General features: G+C 40.2%; 2 protein-coding genes across 3 annotated transcripts in view; both read right to left on the bottom strand.

Annotated features, from left to right (window-relative positions):
• The window catches only part of LOC117271561 (voltage-gated inwardly rectifying potassium channel KCNH6-like), a 414,055-nt gene that overhangs the window by 236,811 nt on the left and 162,119 nt on the right, over positions 1–15,125 (bottom strand). The gene's annotated exons all lie outside the window — the stretch shown is intronic.
• LOC144465056 (uncharacterized) lies at positions 123–3,043 on the bottom strand. Of its 2 annotated transcripts, XM_078172865.1 has the most exons (3): positions 2,543–3,043; positions 2,141–2,379; positions 123–1,763 (listed from the first exon to the last, which is right to left on the bottom strand). In XM_078172865.1, the coding sequence occupies exons 1-3, from the start codon at positions 3,004–3,006 to the stop codon at positions 703–705; spliced, it is 1,764 nt and encodes a 587-aa protein (XP_078028991.1). In that variant the 5' UTR covers positions 3,007–3,043; the 3' UTR covers positions 123–702. The 2 variants fall into 2 exon arrangements, 1 of the variants encoding a protein (XP_078028991.1); XR_013492414.1 differs by lacking the exon at positions 2,141–2,379.

Below are 15,125 nucleotides of genomic sequence, written 5' to 3'. Positions count from 1 at the left end.
AGTATCACTTTTATTTGTAATGATGTTATTAACAGAGTTTCATTCCAAAATAACCATTTGAGAAATGTATACAAACAACATAGGTGCCATTAAAGTGTGATTAAACATTAACAACATGGAAAGTAGGAGTATGTACAATATATTAGAATCAAACTGGTTCTGTATGTTGTAAACAGTAGTGTAAATAAACAAATCTGTCAAATATTCCTTAATTTTAGGTCGCAAATTATCTCTATGGATACATACATACATAGCATTACAGAATAAAACTTTAAATGTCTTGTTGCACTGAAGTGCATCTACACACAGCAGTCAATAACAACAACATAAAATGTAAGGAAAAGGCTGCTGATGAATTCATTGTTTCAAACTTTAATAAATGTAGGTCTAGGTGATATGGACCAGATTCAGATTGATATTTTTGACCAAATACCTCAATATGGATGACTATTAGTGCTTTCACAAAATATTTACACAATGAGATGTTTGATCTATAATAATCAGTACTGTGGATATAATGACTAAGACATTAAAGGCAATCATAATAATAATAGAACAGAACAGTCTGGTAGGTTCGAACATGACATTTAACTGTAATGCAACTTTTACAACCAGGAAAAGACAATCCATATCCAACATTTAAGACCATATCTGGTCTCATATCACAATATCAATATATTGCCCAGTTCTAAATGAAGGCATTCAGGCCTCAACTCTCAGACATTTCCTACATAACCATGTTGCTGGCTTCCTTTTGATCTGTGCACAGCTGTAGTGAAAGCGGTTGTTGCATTTGACACAGATTATCATTTTGCCAAAATCTGGCCTTTCACAGTATTTGCAGGCTCTCTGTGACACCAATACAGGGTCATGTCTTCTTGTCAGTAGTTCAGGCAACACACTCGAGATAAAGAAGTCTTGTGCTTTTGGCAAAGCCTCCTGCAGAAACTCCTCATTTCTTAGGATACGTTGCACAATGAACTCCTCCTTCGTCCACAACACAAAGTCACAGTAGCTAACATCACACACAAACATGTGAAGATGAGTTTGATAGTAGTATGGGTGTGAATGTTTCAATGAGAATGACTTGTCCAGACAAAACTGCTTGTCTTCTGTGCATCCTTGAAGGCTATTGCGGTATTTGTAGGGACACTTTATCTCTACCACCCCTTTGCCACAGCAGGTACATCTTGCTATCCCGTCTGGCGATGATCCAAGGTGTGGCTCAGAAGGTTGCACTACTAAGCCACATGAGCTAATGCTGAAATCTGGATGGCTTTGGGACATAAATGCAGTGTAGGCTTGTCTTGCCATTTCCTCCATGTTTTCACCCCAGAGCACAGATGGGACATTTAACTGTGTTTTGCTGTACTGCATTATATCATTTAGGTATGTTTTGCTGATCTTGTCAGTTGTGGTCGCATGGTGAAATTTGGTACTTGTGATCCGACCAGCCCTATAGGTGTGCCACTCCTTTGACCTTGACTGTTGCTGTGTCACAAATTCCAGTTTCTCACATTGATGAGGTTGTAGTGTAGTTTTTAGTCTGTGAAATGTATCCTCACATTTCACCTGCATTTCCTGTGGTGTGAGTTCCCTGAGTGTTGCATCAAATAAAGCAGTCAAGGGCTCAGGTAAGTCTGGATGCTCCTCTGAATCAGTGTCAGATGATGCAGTGTCAGTGTCACTATTCTCCAGGCTTGTCAGCACTGCAGCACCTGGGTCCACAACCTGCAGTTCCCGGATGTCATCATCTGTCAACACTGATAAAAGAGCAACAAAAAGACACAATTATTGTGCTGCATAATATTCACATTTTAAGAATACTGACTGAATTCTTCTTAAACCAGTTAAGCAGAGCTTTAAACACGCAGGTGTACAATAGATAACAAACAATCTAATTTCTAGAATCAGTAATCTGAAGACAAATGCACAGACATATTCAAACTAACATAACAAATGATACTGACATTATTCAAACTGTGTCTGTAGGCCTTTAGGTTTTTCATCTCTGAATCACCAAGTAACACCTTTCTCAGGCTACATTATGGTGTCAAAACAATGAGGAGAAATCTTGAGAATTATTTAAATGCACTATGGCAAATGGAAACTTATCTAGGCTCTGTCAACTATTACATGCCTCTGGGTGTGATACTATTCTTCCTAGCAGATGTTGAAGCTGCTGGAAGCTGCCTGCCTAGCCTCTTTGGTTTGTGGAAGCTGATTTCCCTCAATGGAGCTGGTCTGACTTCTTTCCTGCTGATGTCTTTCCACATGCACACTCCAGAAGTAACTGCTGCTTTCTCTGTCCTTCCCATCCTAACATAGAGCTCAACTTTGAATAATATTGCAGCTGCATGGCTGCAGCATGACCCAAGCCTGAAATTTCACAAAAACATAATAAACATACTGGCTGATCCATAATGATAACCTGAAAGGACAGTAAAACAGAAGCATAATTCATGTTTGCATAACCACTATATCATAGAGCTCTGAACTATGTTAGCTACAAGCCCACAACACCAAATAATAGGTTACTTACCCTGCCATACAGGTGCAATTCGCTGTGAGGACGTAGTTTTCTCGTTGGTTGATTATAACCCAAGCCTCATACATCGTTGTCTTGTGTCCTTGTCTTTGACTAGGGAGAATTTCTGATTTCAACACACAAAACTCTGAGTCTATGTCATGGTATTTGACGTTCTGTACATGACCACAGACAACATACTCATAAGCATCCAGCGATTTATAGGCTCGTAATTTCTCTCTGGTGTACACGCTCGGTTTCTCAATTAAATACGTATATATATCTGGCCACTGTATATTCGGCCACTTGCTAACGTCTTCAACCCACTCATTAATAGCACACGGATCTGGAAGTCGGACACCATTTGTCAAAGTCAACTTGTTGAGGTAACATTCGCGATCTTTTGTTGATAATCCCCTTGCATAGCTTGACAAACTGTCGATCTCCGCCATACTTCCGTTGCCAAAATGCGCGCGCATACGTACTACGTCATCATTGTGTACAAACCGTGAACGGGTCTATAAGTGTAGCTTATTTGCTGCGTTGGAGGCGAGGCTTAGTGAATTAGAAGCGCGGCTCCACACCATGGAAAACCATTCAGTAGCTGCGGTAGTTAGCCAGCCCCCTGTAGCTGGTGCGGAGCCACATAGCCTAGCATAGCCTTAGCCTCTGCTAGCGGTCCTCCAGCAACTCCCGTTCAGCCGGGAGGCTGGGTTACGGTTCGCCAGAAGCACAGCTCCAAGCCGAAGCCCACGGCTCACCACCAGCCTGTTCATGTTTCCAACCGCTTTTCCCCACTCAGCGACACACCCGCTGAGGATAAAACTCTGGTTATTGGCAGCTCTATTCTGAGGAACGTGAAGTTAGCAACACCAGCGGCCATAGTCAAATGTATCCCTGGGGCCAGAGCGGGCGACATTGAGTCAAATTTAAAACTGCTGGCTAAAGCTAAACGTAGATTCAGTAAGATTGTTATTCACGTCGGCGGCAATGACACCCGGTTACGCCAATTGGAGGTCACTAAAATTAATATTGCCTCGGTGTGTGAATATGCAAAAACGATGTCGGACTCCGTAGTTTTCTCTGGACCCCTCCCAAATCTGACCAGTGATGACATGTTTAGCCGCATGTCATCACTTAATCGCTGGCTGTCCAGGTGGTGTCCAGCAAACGATGTGGGTTTCGTTAATAATTGGCAAACTTTCTGGGGAAAACCTGGTCTTATTAGGAGAGACGGCATTCATCCCACTTTGGATGGAGCTGCTCTCATTTCTAGGAACCTGGCAAACTTTATTAGTAATTTAAATCCCTGACAACCCAGAGTTGAGACCAGGACTCGGAGACGCAGTCCTATACGCCTCTCTGAGCTTCTAGTTCAGTTACCCAGCCATAGTTTTCATAGTTTTATACAAACGGTGTCTGTCCCCCGACCACCTACATTATTTAAATCTAAAATTAAACAAAGAGGAGTTGTGCATAACAACCTCATAAAAATTAAAACCTCTTCTGTGACAGAAAGACAAAACAGGAGAATTAAATGCGGACTGTTAAATATCAGGTCTCTATCGTCTAAAGCAGTGTTAGTAAACGAATTAATATCAGATAATCATATTGATTTACTCAGTCTCACAGAAACCTGGCTGTGTCAAGATGAATATGTCAGTCTCAATGAATCCACTCCTCCCAGTCATAATAATACCCACATTCCTCGAGGCAGCGGCCGAGGAGGGGGAGTTGCAGCCATTTTTAACTCTAGTCTGTTAATCAGCCCTAAACCTAAACTAGATTATAATTCATTTGAAAGCCTCGTTCTTAGTCTTTTACATCCGACCTGGAAAACCTCGCAGCCACTTTTATTTGTTATAGTGTACCGTGCTCCTGGCCCGTATTCTGAATTTGTATCTGAATTCTCAGAGTTTTTATCCAGTTTAGTTCTTAAATCAGATAAAGTTATTATTGTAGGCGATTTTAACATTCATGTCGACGTTGATAATGACTCCCTGGCTACCGCGTTTATCTCATTATTAGACTCCATTGGCTTCAGTCAGGGTGTACATGAACCCACTCATTGTTTTAACCATACCCTCGATCTAGTTCTGACGTATGGAATTGAAATTGATAACCTAAAAGTCTTTCCACAGAATCCCTCGCTATCGGATCATTATCCGATTACTTTTGATTTCTTTTTACCCGATTACATGACACTCAGCAACAGTTACTATACTAGATGTTTATCAGATAGTGCTGTCGCAAAATTCAAGGAAAAGATTACTCCGTCGTTAAATTCAATACCAAGTCCCTCAGTAACAGAGATTTCCTGTACCGACTTTGATCATTTTGTCGATAGCGCCGTAGGCTCGCTGCGAACAACACTTGACTCTGTAGCTCCTCTTAAAAAGAAGTTAAAAAAGCAAAGAAAGTTCGCTCCTTGGTATAACTCTCAAACCCGTAAGTTAAAACAAATATCGCGAAAATTTGAAAGGAATTGGCGATTAACCAAACTGGAAGAATCTCGTTTAATCTGGACAGACAGTCTCAAAACTTATAAGAGGGGCCTCCGCAATGCCAGAGCAAACTATTACTCAGCATTAATAGAAGAAAACAAGAACAACCCCAGGTTTCTTTTCAGCACTGTAGCCAGGCTGACTGAGAGTCAAAGCTCTATTGAGCCTTGTATTCCTTGCCCTTAGCAGTAATGATTTTATGAGCTTTTTTAATGACAAAATTCTAACTATTAGAGGCAAAATTCATGACCTCTTGTCCTCAGATAGTACCTATCTAACCTCAAACACAGCTGTAAGACCTAATATATATTTAGATTGCTTCTCCCCAATTTCTCTTCAAGAATTGACAGCAGTGATTTCTTCATCTAAATCATCAACGTGTCTCTTAGACCCCATCCCAACTAGGCTACTTAAGGAGGTCTTTCCTTTAGTTAACACTCATATATTAGATATGATCAATATATCCTTATTAACAGGCTATGTACCACAGTCTTTTAAGGTAGCTGTAATTAAACCTCTACTAAAAAAGCCCACCCTGGATCCAGAGGTGTTAGCCAACTATAGACCAATATCTAATCTTCCCTTTATGTCAAAGATCCTTGAGAAAGTAGTCGCAGACCAGCTGTGTGATTTTCTCCATGACAATAATTTATTTGAGGAATTTCAGTCAGGATTTAGAGTGCATCATAGCACTGAGACAGCACTAGTTAAAATTACAAATGACCTTCTGATTGCTTCAGACAAAGGACTTGTCTCTGTACTTGTTTTATTAGATCTTAGTGCGGCGTTTGACACAATTGACCATCAAATTCTACTGCAGAGACTGGATCACTTAATTGGCCTAAAAGGTTCTGCACTAAGCTGGTTTAAATCTTATTTATCTGATCGTTTTCAGTTTGTTGACGTTCATAATGAATCATCCTTACGTACCAAAGTTTGTTTTGGAGTTCCGCAAGGTTCTGTACTCGGACCAATCCTATTTACTCTATATATGCTTCCTTTAGGTAACATCATTAGAAATCACTCTATAAATTTCCATTGTTATGCGGATGATACTCAGTTGTATTTCTCGATGAAGCCAGAAGAAAGTAATCAATTAACTAAACTCCATAACTGCCTTAAAGACATAAAAACTTGGATGAGCACCAATTTCCTGATGTTAAATTCAGACAAAACTGAAGTTATTGTTCTTGGCCCCAAACAACTCAGAGACTCTTTATCTGATGACATAGTTTCTCTAGATGGCATTGCTCTGGCCTCTAGCACTACCGTAAGAAACCTCGGAGTAATATTTGATCAAGATTTGTCTTTTAATTCTCATTTAAAACAAACCTCACAGACTGCATTTTTTCATCTGCATAATATTGCGAAAATTAGGCCTATCCTGACCCGAAAAGATGCAGAAAAATTGGTCCACGCTTTTGTTACCTCTAGGCTGGATTACTGTAACTCTCTATTATCAGGTAGCTCTAGTAAGTCCTTAAAAACTCTCCAGCTAATTCAGAATGCAGCAGCACGTGTACTAACAGGTACTAAGAAACAAGATCATATTTCTCCTGTTTTAGCTTCTCTGCACTGGCTCCCTGTAAAATCCAGAATTGAATTTAAAATCCTACTGTTAACTTATAAAGCTCTAAATGGTCAAGCTCCATCATATCTTAGTGAGCTCATAGTGCCATATTATCCCACCAGAACACTGCGCTCTGAGAACGCAGGGTTACTCGTGGTCCCTAAAGTCTCTAAAAGTAGATCAGGAGCTAGAGCCATCAGCTATCAGGCTCCTCTCCTGTGGAATCATCTTCCTGTTACGGTCCGGGAGGCAGACACCGTCTCCACATTTAAGACTAGACTTAAGACTTTCCTCTTTGATAAAGCTTGTAGTTAGGGCTGGCTCAGGCTTGCCCTGTACCAGCCCCTAGTTAGGCTGACTTAGGCCTAGTCTGCCGGAGGACCCCCCTATAATACACCGGGCACCTTCTCTCCTTCTCTCTCGTATTCTATTACTGCATCTTGCTAACTCGGCCATTCTGGATGTCACTAACTCGGCTTCTTCTCCGGAGCCTTTGTGCTCCACTGTCTCTCAGATTAACTCATATCGCAGCGGTGCCTGGACAGCGTGACGTGTGTGGTTGTGCTGCTGCCGTGGTCCTGCCAGATGCCTCCTGCTGCTGCTGCCATCATTAGTCATTAGTCATACTTCTACTGTTATTATACACATATGACTATTGTCACGCATGTATACTGCCAGATATTAATACATACTTTCAACATATTGTACCACAGTAGCCAGAACTATAACTATAATATTACTTTCAATAATGTTGTTGTAACCTACTGTCATTACCTGCATCTCTCTCTCTGTCTCTCTCTCTGTCTCTCTCTCTGTCTCATTGTGTCATGCGGATTACTGTTAATTTATTATGCTGATCTGTTCGGTACGACATCTATTGCACGTCTGTCCGTCCTGGAAGAGGGATCCCTCCTCAGTTGCTCTTCCTGAGGTTTCTACCGTTTTTTTTTCCCCCATTAAAGGTTTTTTTTGGGGGGAGTTTTTCCTTATCCGCTGCGAGGGTCATAAGGACAGAGGGATGTTGTATGCTGTAAAGCCCTGTGAGGCAAATTGTGATTTGTGATATTGGGCTTTATAAATAAAATTGATTGATTGATTGATAAAAATGGAATGAGATGCCATGTTTTTTAATAATAGCACCTTAAGGGAGCAGATATAGAGAGAAGAGGATTGGCCCTAGAATGGACCCCTGGGGGACTCCATAAGGGGGAGGGGCACATGATGATTTATAATCCCCAGGGTTAACATAAAAACTTCTCTCAGACAGGTAAGACCAAAACCACTCTAAAGCAGCACCATGAATACCCACACAGTGCTCTAGGCGAGAAACGAGGATCTTATGGTCCACTGTATCAAATGCTGCTGTGAGGTCTGAAAGTACAAGAATAGCATGGTCCCCATTGTCTGTGGCTAAAAACAAATCATTAAAAACTGCAGTTTCTGTGCTATGAAGAGGCTTAAAACAGGATTGAAAAGTTTCAAGAATGCCATGTGTATTTAAAAAGGACTGTAGTTGTACAAGTACAGCTTTTTCTACTATTTTTGAGATAAAAGGGAGTTTTGAAATAGGTCTAAAATTATTTAAAACTAAGGTATCCAGGTTGGGTTTTTTAATCAAGGGCTGCACCACACCACATTGGCACAATACCACTAGACAGACTGCTGTTTATAATGCTAGAAAGGTCGACTGCGATAGAGTCCCAGATTTCTTTAAAGAGGCGAGGAGGGACAACATCAGCGGGGGGAACCTGAGGGTTTCATTTGAGCAACAACTTCAAAGCAGAAGGTGACACAGGCTCAAAGTGACAAAAATTAGCAGAGCAAGTGGCAGTGACAGATGGGTCATAAGAAGGAGGTGAGATGCCTGCTCTAATAGAAGCGACCTTGCCCACAAAGAATTGGAGAAAAGCTTCACAAGTTTGAGTGGAAGCCTCCAGATTACTGGATTGGGGGACGTTAAGGAAGCTGTTAATTGTACTAAATAGATAAATCCAAATGTCAGCACTCACAAATATCATATATATCAGTCTTTTAATAACGCACAGCAGTATCACAAACGGACGCGTTTCAGCACTTGGCTTTCCTCAGCCTTAATGCACAAAGTGGGTATAGCCCACATATCTAACAGACAGGACCTTGCTGAATCACTCCAGCTGGCATGAATCAGTCAATCAACCAACCGGACCCAGAGATCCACAGAACAAGATGTAAAGACAATACAAAGAGTGGCCAATAGGTATGCTGAGCCTACAATCCAATTAAATTAAAATTAAAATAATCAGATGACTATCCTTAGTACGTCAAAAACTATCTCAACAGTGACTGATCAAAAAAAAAAACTTGAACAGATCAAGTATAAATACATATGTAAACATCCAGATAAATAGTGACATGAAAAAAGTGTAATCACTCTAAAGGTAAATCCTATATAATGGCTATATCAGCCAAACAAGCAATAATCACAATAATCAAACAATACCAATAAACAATTAAATAAGTATCCTTGAATTACAAGACCAAAAAGGACAGAAAAAGATAAAAAAGATGAGTCATCTATCCACAAGATTGCTATCTAATCCCCCTCCTCCCAAAAAGCAGCCCGTTATTTTATCAACAACATTTTCTCCGATCTCTCAGCCAATTAAACATATTGTCAGAAAACACTGGCATATTTTGTCTAGTGATCCCGTTGTGGGCCATGAGTTTGTGAACCATCCTATATTTGCTACGAAGCAACCTCATAATTTGAGTGACAGACTCGTTAAGACAGATCTATATGTTAAACCTAAACATTTTTTAAGTTCTCCTTCCCCGGGTAATTTCCCTTGTTTGAATTGTATAAGCTGCAACGCTATGATTAAAGGAGACCAGTTCACACACCCTCACACAGGCAATAAAATGAGGATCAGGGATAGAATCACATGTCGGTCCACACATGTAGTTTACCTGTTGAAATGTCCATGCAGTTTATACTATGTGGGCAAAACAAAAAGAGAACTGAGAATTAGCATTTCTGAACATAAGAGTTGCATCAGAAATGGGGATGAGAGATCTCCAGTTGCCAGGCACTTTAATTTGGCTGGCCATAGAGTTTGTAGTTTACGCTTTATGGGGATTGAGCTGGTTAGACCACTTTTGAGAGGAGGGGATAGACAGAAGAAACTTCTCCAGAGAGAAGCTTATTGGATACATCACTTGCAGACTGAGCATCCCAGAGGCTTAAATGAAGAACTGGTACTGGTTTTTTATGAATGTGATTTTTTTATGAATATGTTTTGATCTTGTATATTGCGAACGTAATTTATTTTGTGGATGTCCTGTGTATCATCAGCTGACAGCATTACATGCATACATTAGTTATTGTTAGTATGTAGTTTGCCCAGCCATGTTCCAACTGGAATATTCATAGAATGACATCCTGCTTACTAGCCACATAATTATCCTGTTGCATTTTGAGGTATTTGTGCCAGGCCCACAGTTTCCAGTGGCACACTGCAGGTGATCCACTTACATTTTTGTATATTTTTTATATTTTTTGTACTTTATACCTATTACTCATTATGTCTTGATGAGATACTAGTCTGGCTACTGTCTTACATGACACTGGACTTTGAAAGAAAGATGTTTGTTTCCTGTATTATTCCATAGCTGGGTATCAGCATGTACACGTTTGTCATCTGGCATGATTTAATATGTTCAACATGGAACCCATTCGGTCTTGTGGATAGGTGACTCATCTTTTTTTATCTTTTTCTGTCCTTTTTGGTCTTGTAATTCAAGGATACTTATTTAACTGTTTATTGGTATTGTTTGATTATTGTATTGTGATTATTGCTTGTTTGGCTGATATAGCCATTATATAGGATTTACCTTTAGAGTGATTACACTTTTTTCATGTCACTATTTATCTGGATGTTTACATATGTATTTATATTTGATCTGTTCAAGTTTTTTTTGATCAGTCACTGTTGAGATAGTTTTTGACATACTAAGGATAGTCATCTGATTATTTTAATTTTAATTTAATTGGATTGTAGGCTCAGCATACCTATTGGCCACTCTTTGTATTGTCTTTACATCTTGTTCTGTGGATCTCTGGGTCCGATTGGTTGATCAACTGATTCATGCCAGCTGGAGTGATTCAGCAAGGTCCTGTCTGTTAGATATGTGGGCTATACCCACTTTGTGCATTAAGGCTGAGGAAAGCCAAGTGCTGAAACGCGTCCGTTTGTGATACTGCTGTGCGTTATTAAAAGACTGATATATATGATATTTGTGAGTGCTGACATTTGGATTTATTTAGTTTGTGAGTTTTGTGAGCACGTCAATTCTTTTGTTTTTGTGAATTGTACTAAATAGAACACGGGGTTTGTGACAGTTATTCAAAATTATATCAGAAAAGTATTTAGTCTTTTGGGCCTTGACAACTTTTTGATATCTGCACCAACACTCCGTATCTTATCTTATCTTATCTTATCTTATCTTATCTTAAAGCCATCTGAACTTGTGCAGCTCTCCACAACATGGTGGGCAAGCCAGGTGAGGTCTGTAAAAGCCGTCATGAACAACCTTCCTGCCATCCTAGCATGTCTCAGGACCATGAAGACAGCCACGGCCCAAGGGATCCTGTCAAATCTTTGCAAGCCAAAGACAATCAACATGCAAGTGATGTTTGCCAAACTCCTCGGGATAACTAAAGGGCTTCACCGGTCCTGCAGGGGGAAAATTTGGACTTGGGCAGAGCAACGCAGTACAAGACGACAATCATTGAAACCTTGACAGATCTCCGCACAGACTCTGGGGCTGAAGATGTGTTCAAGAGCACCATGACCATATGTGAGTAAAATCACATCTAGCACCCCGTTTGTCCTAGAAACAAAAAAGATTGGATGGATTTGTGGTGGAGTCAGCCTGTGGGACAACCTCCAATCCAACCACCCCAGATGATTTCAGAGGTCAGCTTTTTTATCCGTGCCTGGACAGGATGATACAGGAGCTCACCCATCAGTTTTCAGTTGTGGCAGAAGAGCTTATGTCAGGCATTCAAGCCTGCAACCCAACCTCAGCGACCTTTCTCTCCAAAGATGCTCTCAAACACTGAAGCCAGAAGAACTCCTGGTGGCTAAAAATTTCTTCAAGAGATGGCTGGAGAAGGAGAGGAAGGCTGGAGAAAGAGAAAGGGGGAAAAAAGTCCCTGACACAGCCACTGAGAAAGAGAGGGGCCCTGACATAGCCACTGTGTTCCAGATTCTAGGTATTGTAGCAGTTGGAAAGGAGTGCAATGAAGAAACTGAACAAAGGGTGCACATCGGGCAAGGAGTGGATAGTGAAGAAGAAAGGGGAAAAGGAGTGGAATAGATATAATGTTGACGTTTAGTAGTTACTTGAGAGATTACATCCACAAAATATCTGGGTATTTCATTGGTTTTAAATGTAAATAGTTAAATTCAATTTCAATTCATTCATTTCATTTCTGAAATTCAAAGTTTGTCAGTTTTTAAGAGAGGGATACAAAAATGGGAATAGAGCTGTCCTGATTAATCGATTATAAAAATAATTCTATAATCGATTCTATTTTATGATGCACTGCCATGGCCTATTGTAGAAGCCATTTAATGTATATTTTATCAATTTTATTATTGTATATCACCTTGTATTTTATAAATGTATAGTCTTTCTATTATTTAAACCACTCAGCTCCTTTCAAACTGAAGACCTGAACAGTTATGATTAAAAATCTGATTGATAATATATATATATATATATATATATATATATTTTGCACTCTCAGGTCTGTTCAAGCAACATTTAAAAAAATATCTATTATATCTATTATCATTATTATTATTTATTAATATATATCTTTTGCACATGTTGTATAGGCCTGATTTGGAATACAATTGAATAAAATTTGTTAGTTATAACAAAAGTTGTTCATTTTTTTGTGTTTATCCAATTAATCAAATTGATGGAAGAGAGAGCCTTTGTGCACCGTCTATATCGCAGCGGTGTCTGGATAGTGTGACGTGTGTGGTTGTGCTGCTGCCATGGTCCTGCCAGATGCCTCCTGCTGCTGCTGTTATCATTAGTCATATTTCTACTGTTATTATACACATATGATTATTATCACATATGTATACTATCAAATATTAATATAGACTTTCAACATATTGTACCATAATAGCCAGAATTATAATTATAATATTATTACTTTCATTATTGTTGTTGTAAGCTACTGTCATTACCGTCTGTCCTGCATCTCTCTGTCTCTCTTTCTGTCTCATTGTGTCATACAGATTACTGTTAATTTATCATGTTGATCTGTTCTGTACGACATCTATTGCATGTCTGTCTGTCCTGGAAGAGGGATCCTTCCTCAGTTGCTCTTCCTGGGGTTTCTACCATTTTTTTCTCCCGTTAAAGTTTTTTTTGGGGGGAGTTTTTCCTTATCCACTGCGAGGGTCCTAAGGACAGAGGGATGTTGTAAGGCCCTGTGGGGCAAATTGTGATTTGTCACATTGGGCTTTATAAATAAAATTGATTGGAAAAAAATTATTGAATTGGAAATTAGTCATAAAACTTGTGCAGAAAGCAGAGGAAGGCAAGAGATGAACCGGGGTGAGAAAACAGGAGTGAAGAACAGAGCAGTAAAAGACAGCAGAGGTGCAAGCCAGGGTCACATGTACTGGAAGAGAATAAGATGCATTTTATTTTATTGTTTTACATATTTATTATATTGTCAATCTAAATACCCCTTTTTCATATTTTCTACTGTCAGTGGATGTGAGGCATGGTCCCTGGATCAGTGTTCTGAAGTGACTTCAACCAGCTGCTGAATATATTTGAGTTGTGAGTTAAAGGGAAACGTTTTTTCAACTTGGAAGGAAAGAAAGGAGGGAGGAAGAAGGAAAAGGGGATGAGGGGGAGAAGGAAGGAAGGAAGGAGGATGGAGAAAGGAAAGAAGGAAGGAAGGAGGGAGGGAGGGAGGACAGAAGGAAGGAAGGAGGGAGGGAGGGAGAAAGGAAAAGGGGAAGGAGGGAGGAAGGAAGGAAAGGAGGGAGGAGGAAGGAGGGAGGAAAGAAAGAGGGAAGGAGGAGAAGAATGAAGGAAGGGAAGAAAGAAAGATAGGGAGGAAGGAAGGAGGATGGAGGAAGGAAAGAAGGAAGCAAGGAGGGAGAAAAGAAAGAATGAAGGTGGGAGGAGGGAGGGAGGAAGGAAGGACAGAAGGAAGGAAGGGTGGAAAGAAGGAAAGAGGGAGGGAGGAAGGAGGAAAATGGATGGAAGGAAGGAAGGAAGGAGGGAAGGAGGAAGGGAGGAAAGGAAAGAGGAAGGAAGGAAAGAGGGAGGAAAGAAAGAAAGGAGGGAGAAAGGAAGGAGGGAGGAAGGAAGGACAGGAGGATTGATGGAAGGGAGGAAGGGAGGGAGGAAAAAAGAGGGAAGGAGGGGAAGAATGAAGGAAGGCAAAAAAGAAAAGGGAGGAAGGAAGGAAAGAAACAAGGGAGGAGGGAGGAAATAAGGAAGGAAGGAAAAAGAAAGGAGGGAGGTAGGAGGAAAAAGGGACGTAGGGGAAGGTAGATGGAGGAAGGAAAGAAGGAAGGAGTGAGGAAAGAAAAGGAAAGGAACAGAAAGGAAGAGAAAGAAAGAAAGAAGGAAAGAAAAGTCAGGAAAGATTGGGTCAATTTGACCTTGGAGGACAATACGAAGGTTAAGGCTTTAGTTTGTTTCATTAGTCTGCTACATAGCTCAATATTCAACATTACGAATGCCATCATGACCAATGACAGGCACCCATGCCATACATTAGAGGTTTTTAGGAAGAGCATGCTGATCCCACCAAAATGCAAGGAGGTACAGACAGTCTTTTCTGCCTGTTGCCATAAGGCTTTTTAATGATCAGTAGTGGGCAATAGTCTGATCTTATCCCCTGATGTGCAATTATCTTGTCATACGTTTAACCTATTTAACACTGATGCCTTCTTTATTTTATTCCTGTGATTTGTGACTGATTTGCTTTTATTTGGAGTGTTGTTTTTCGATCCAGTATGTGGTTGCAAGTGATGCTGCTGTAACATTACAATTTCCTTTTATGGATTAATAAAGTATCTTGACTTGACTAAAGGGTGTGAATTTATGTGTTCTCCAGTCCCTTTGTTCGGCTTTAAGGTGGTGGTAATTTGAAGGTTGTGGTGCTGCAGCAAAAAACAAAAGCATCTATTTTTCATTCAACATATGGGCTAAACCCTGGATGTCCTACAATCCTGAATCCGCCTCTGGTCCATGCCAGGAATTTTGGTGTCATATTTGACTCTGCACTGAAATTTTATAAACAGATCAATACACAGATTGTGGTGAATTTCCAGCTATGTAAAATTTCAAAACTCTCAATGAAATGAAGACTGTAACCATTGCATTAATCTCCTCAAGGCTTGAGTTTTACAACTCACTGTACCTGGATGTTGGCCAGTCATTGTTGTCTCACCTGCAGCTGGTGCAGAATGCTTCAGCAAGACTTCTCACTAGTACC

The sequence above is a fragment of the Epinephelus lanceolatus genome, chromosome 12 (assembly GCF_041903045.1).
Source record: "Epinephelus lanceolatus isolate andai-2023 chromosome 12, ASM4190304v1, whole genome shotgun sequence".
In the NCBI taxonomy this organism is placed as follows: domain Eukaryota; kingdom Metazoa; phylum Chordata; class Actinopteri; order Perciformes; family Serranidae; genus Epinephelus; species Epinephelus lanceolatus.
The sequence above is the reverse complement of the archived record's forward strand: the minus strand, read 5'-3'. Positions and strand labels throughout refer to the sequence as shown.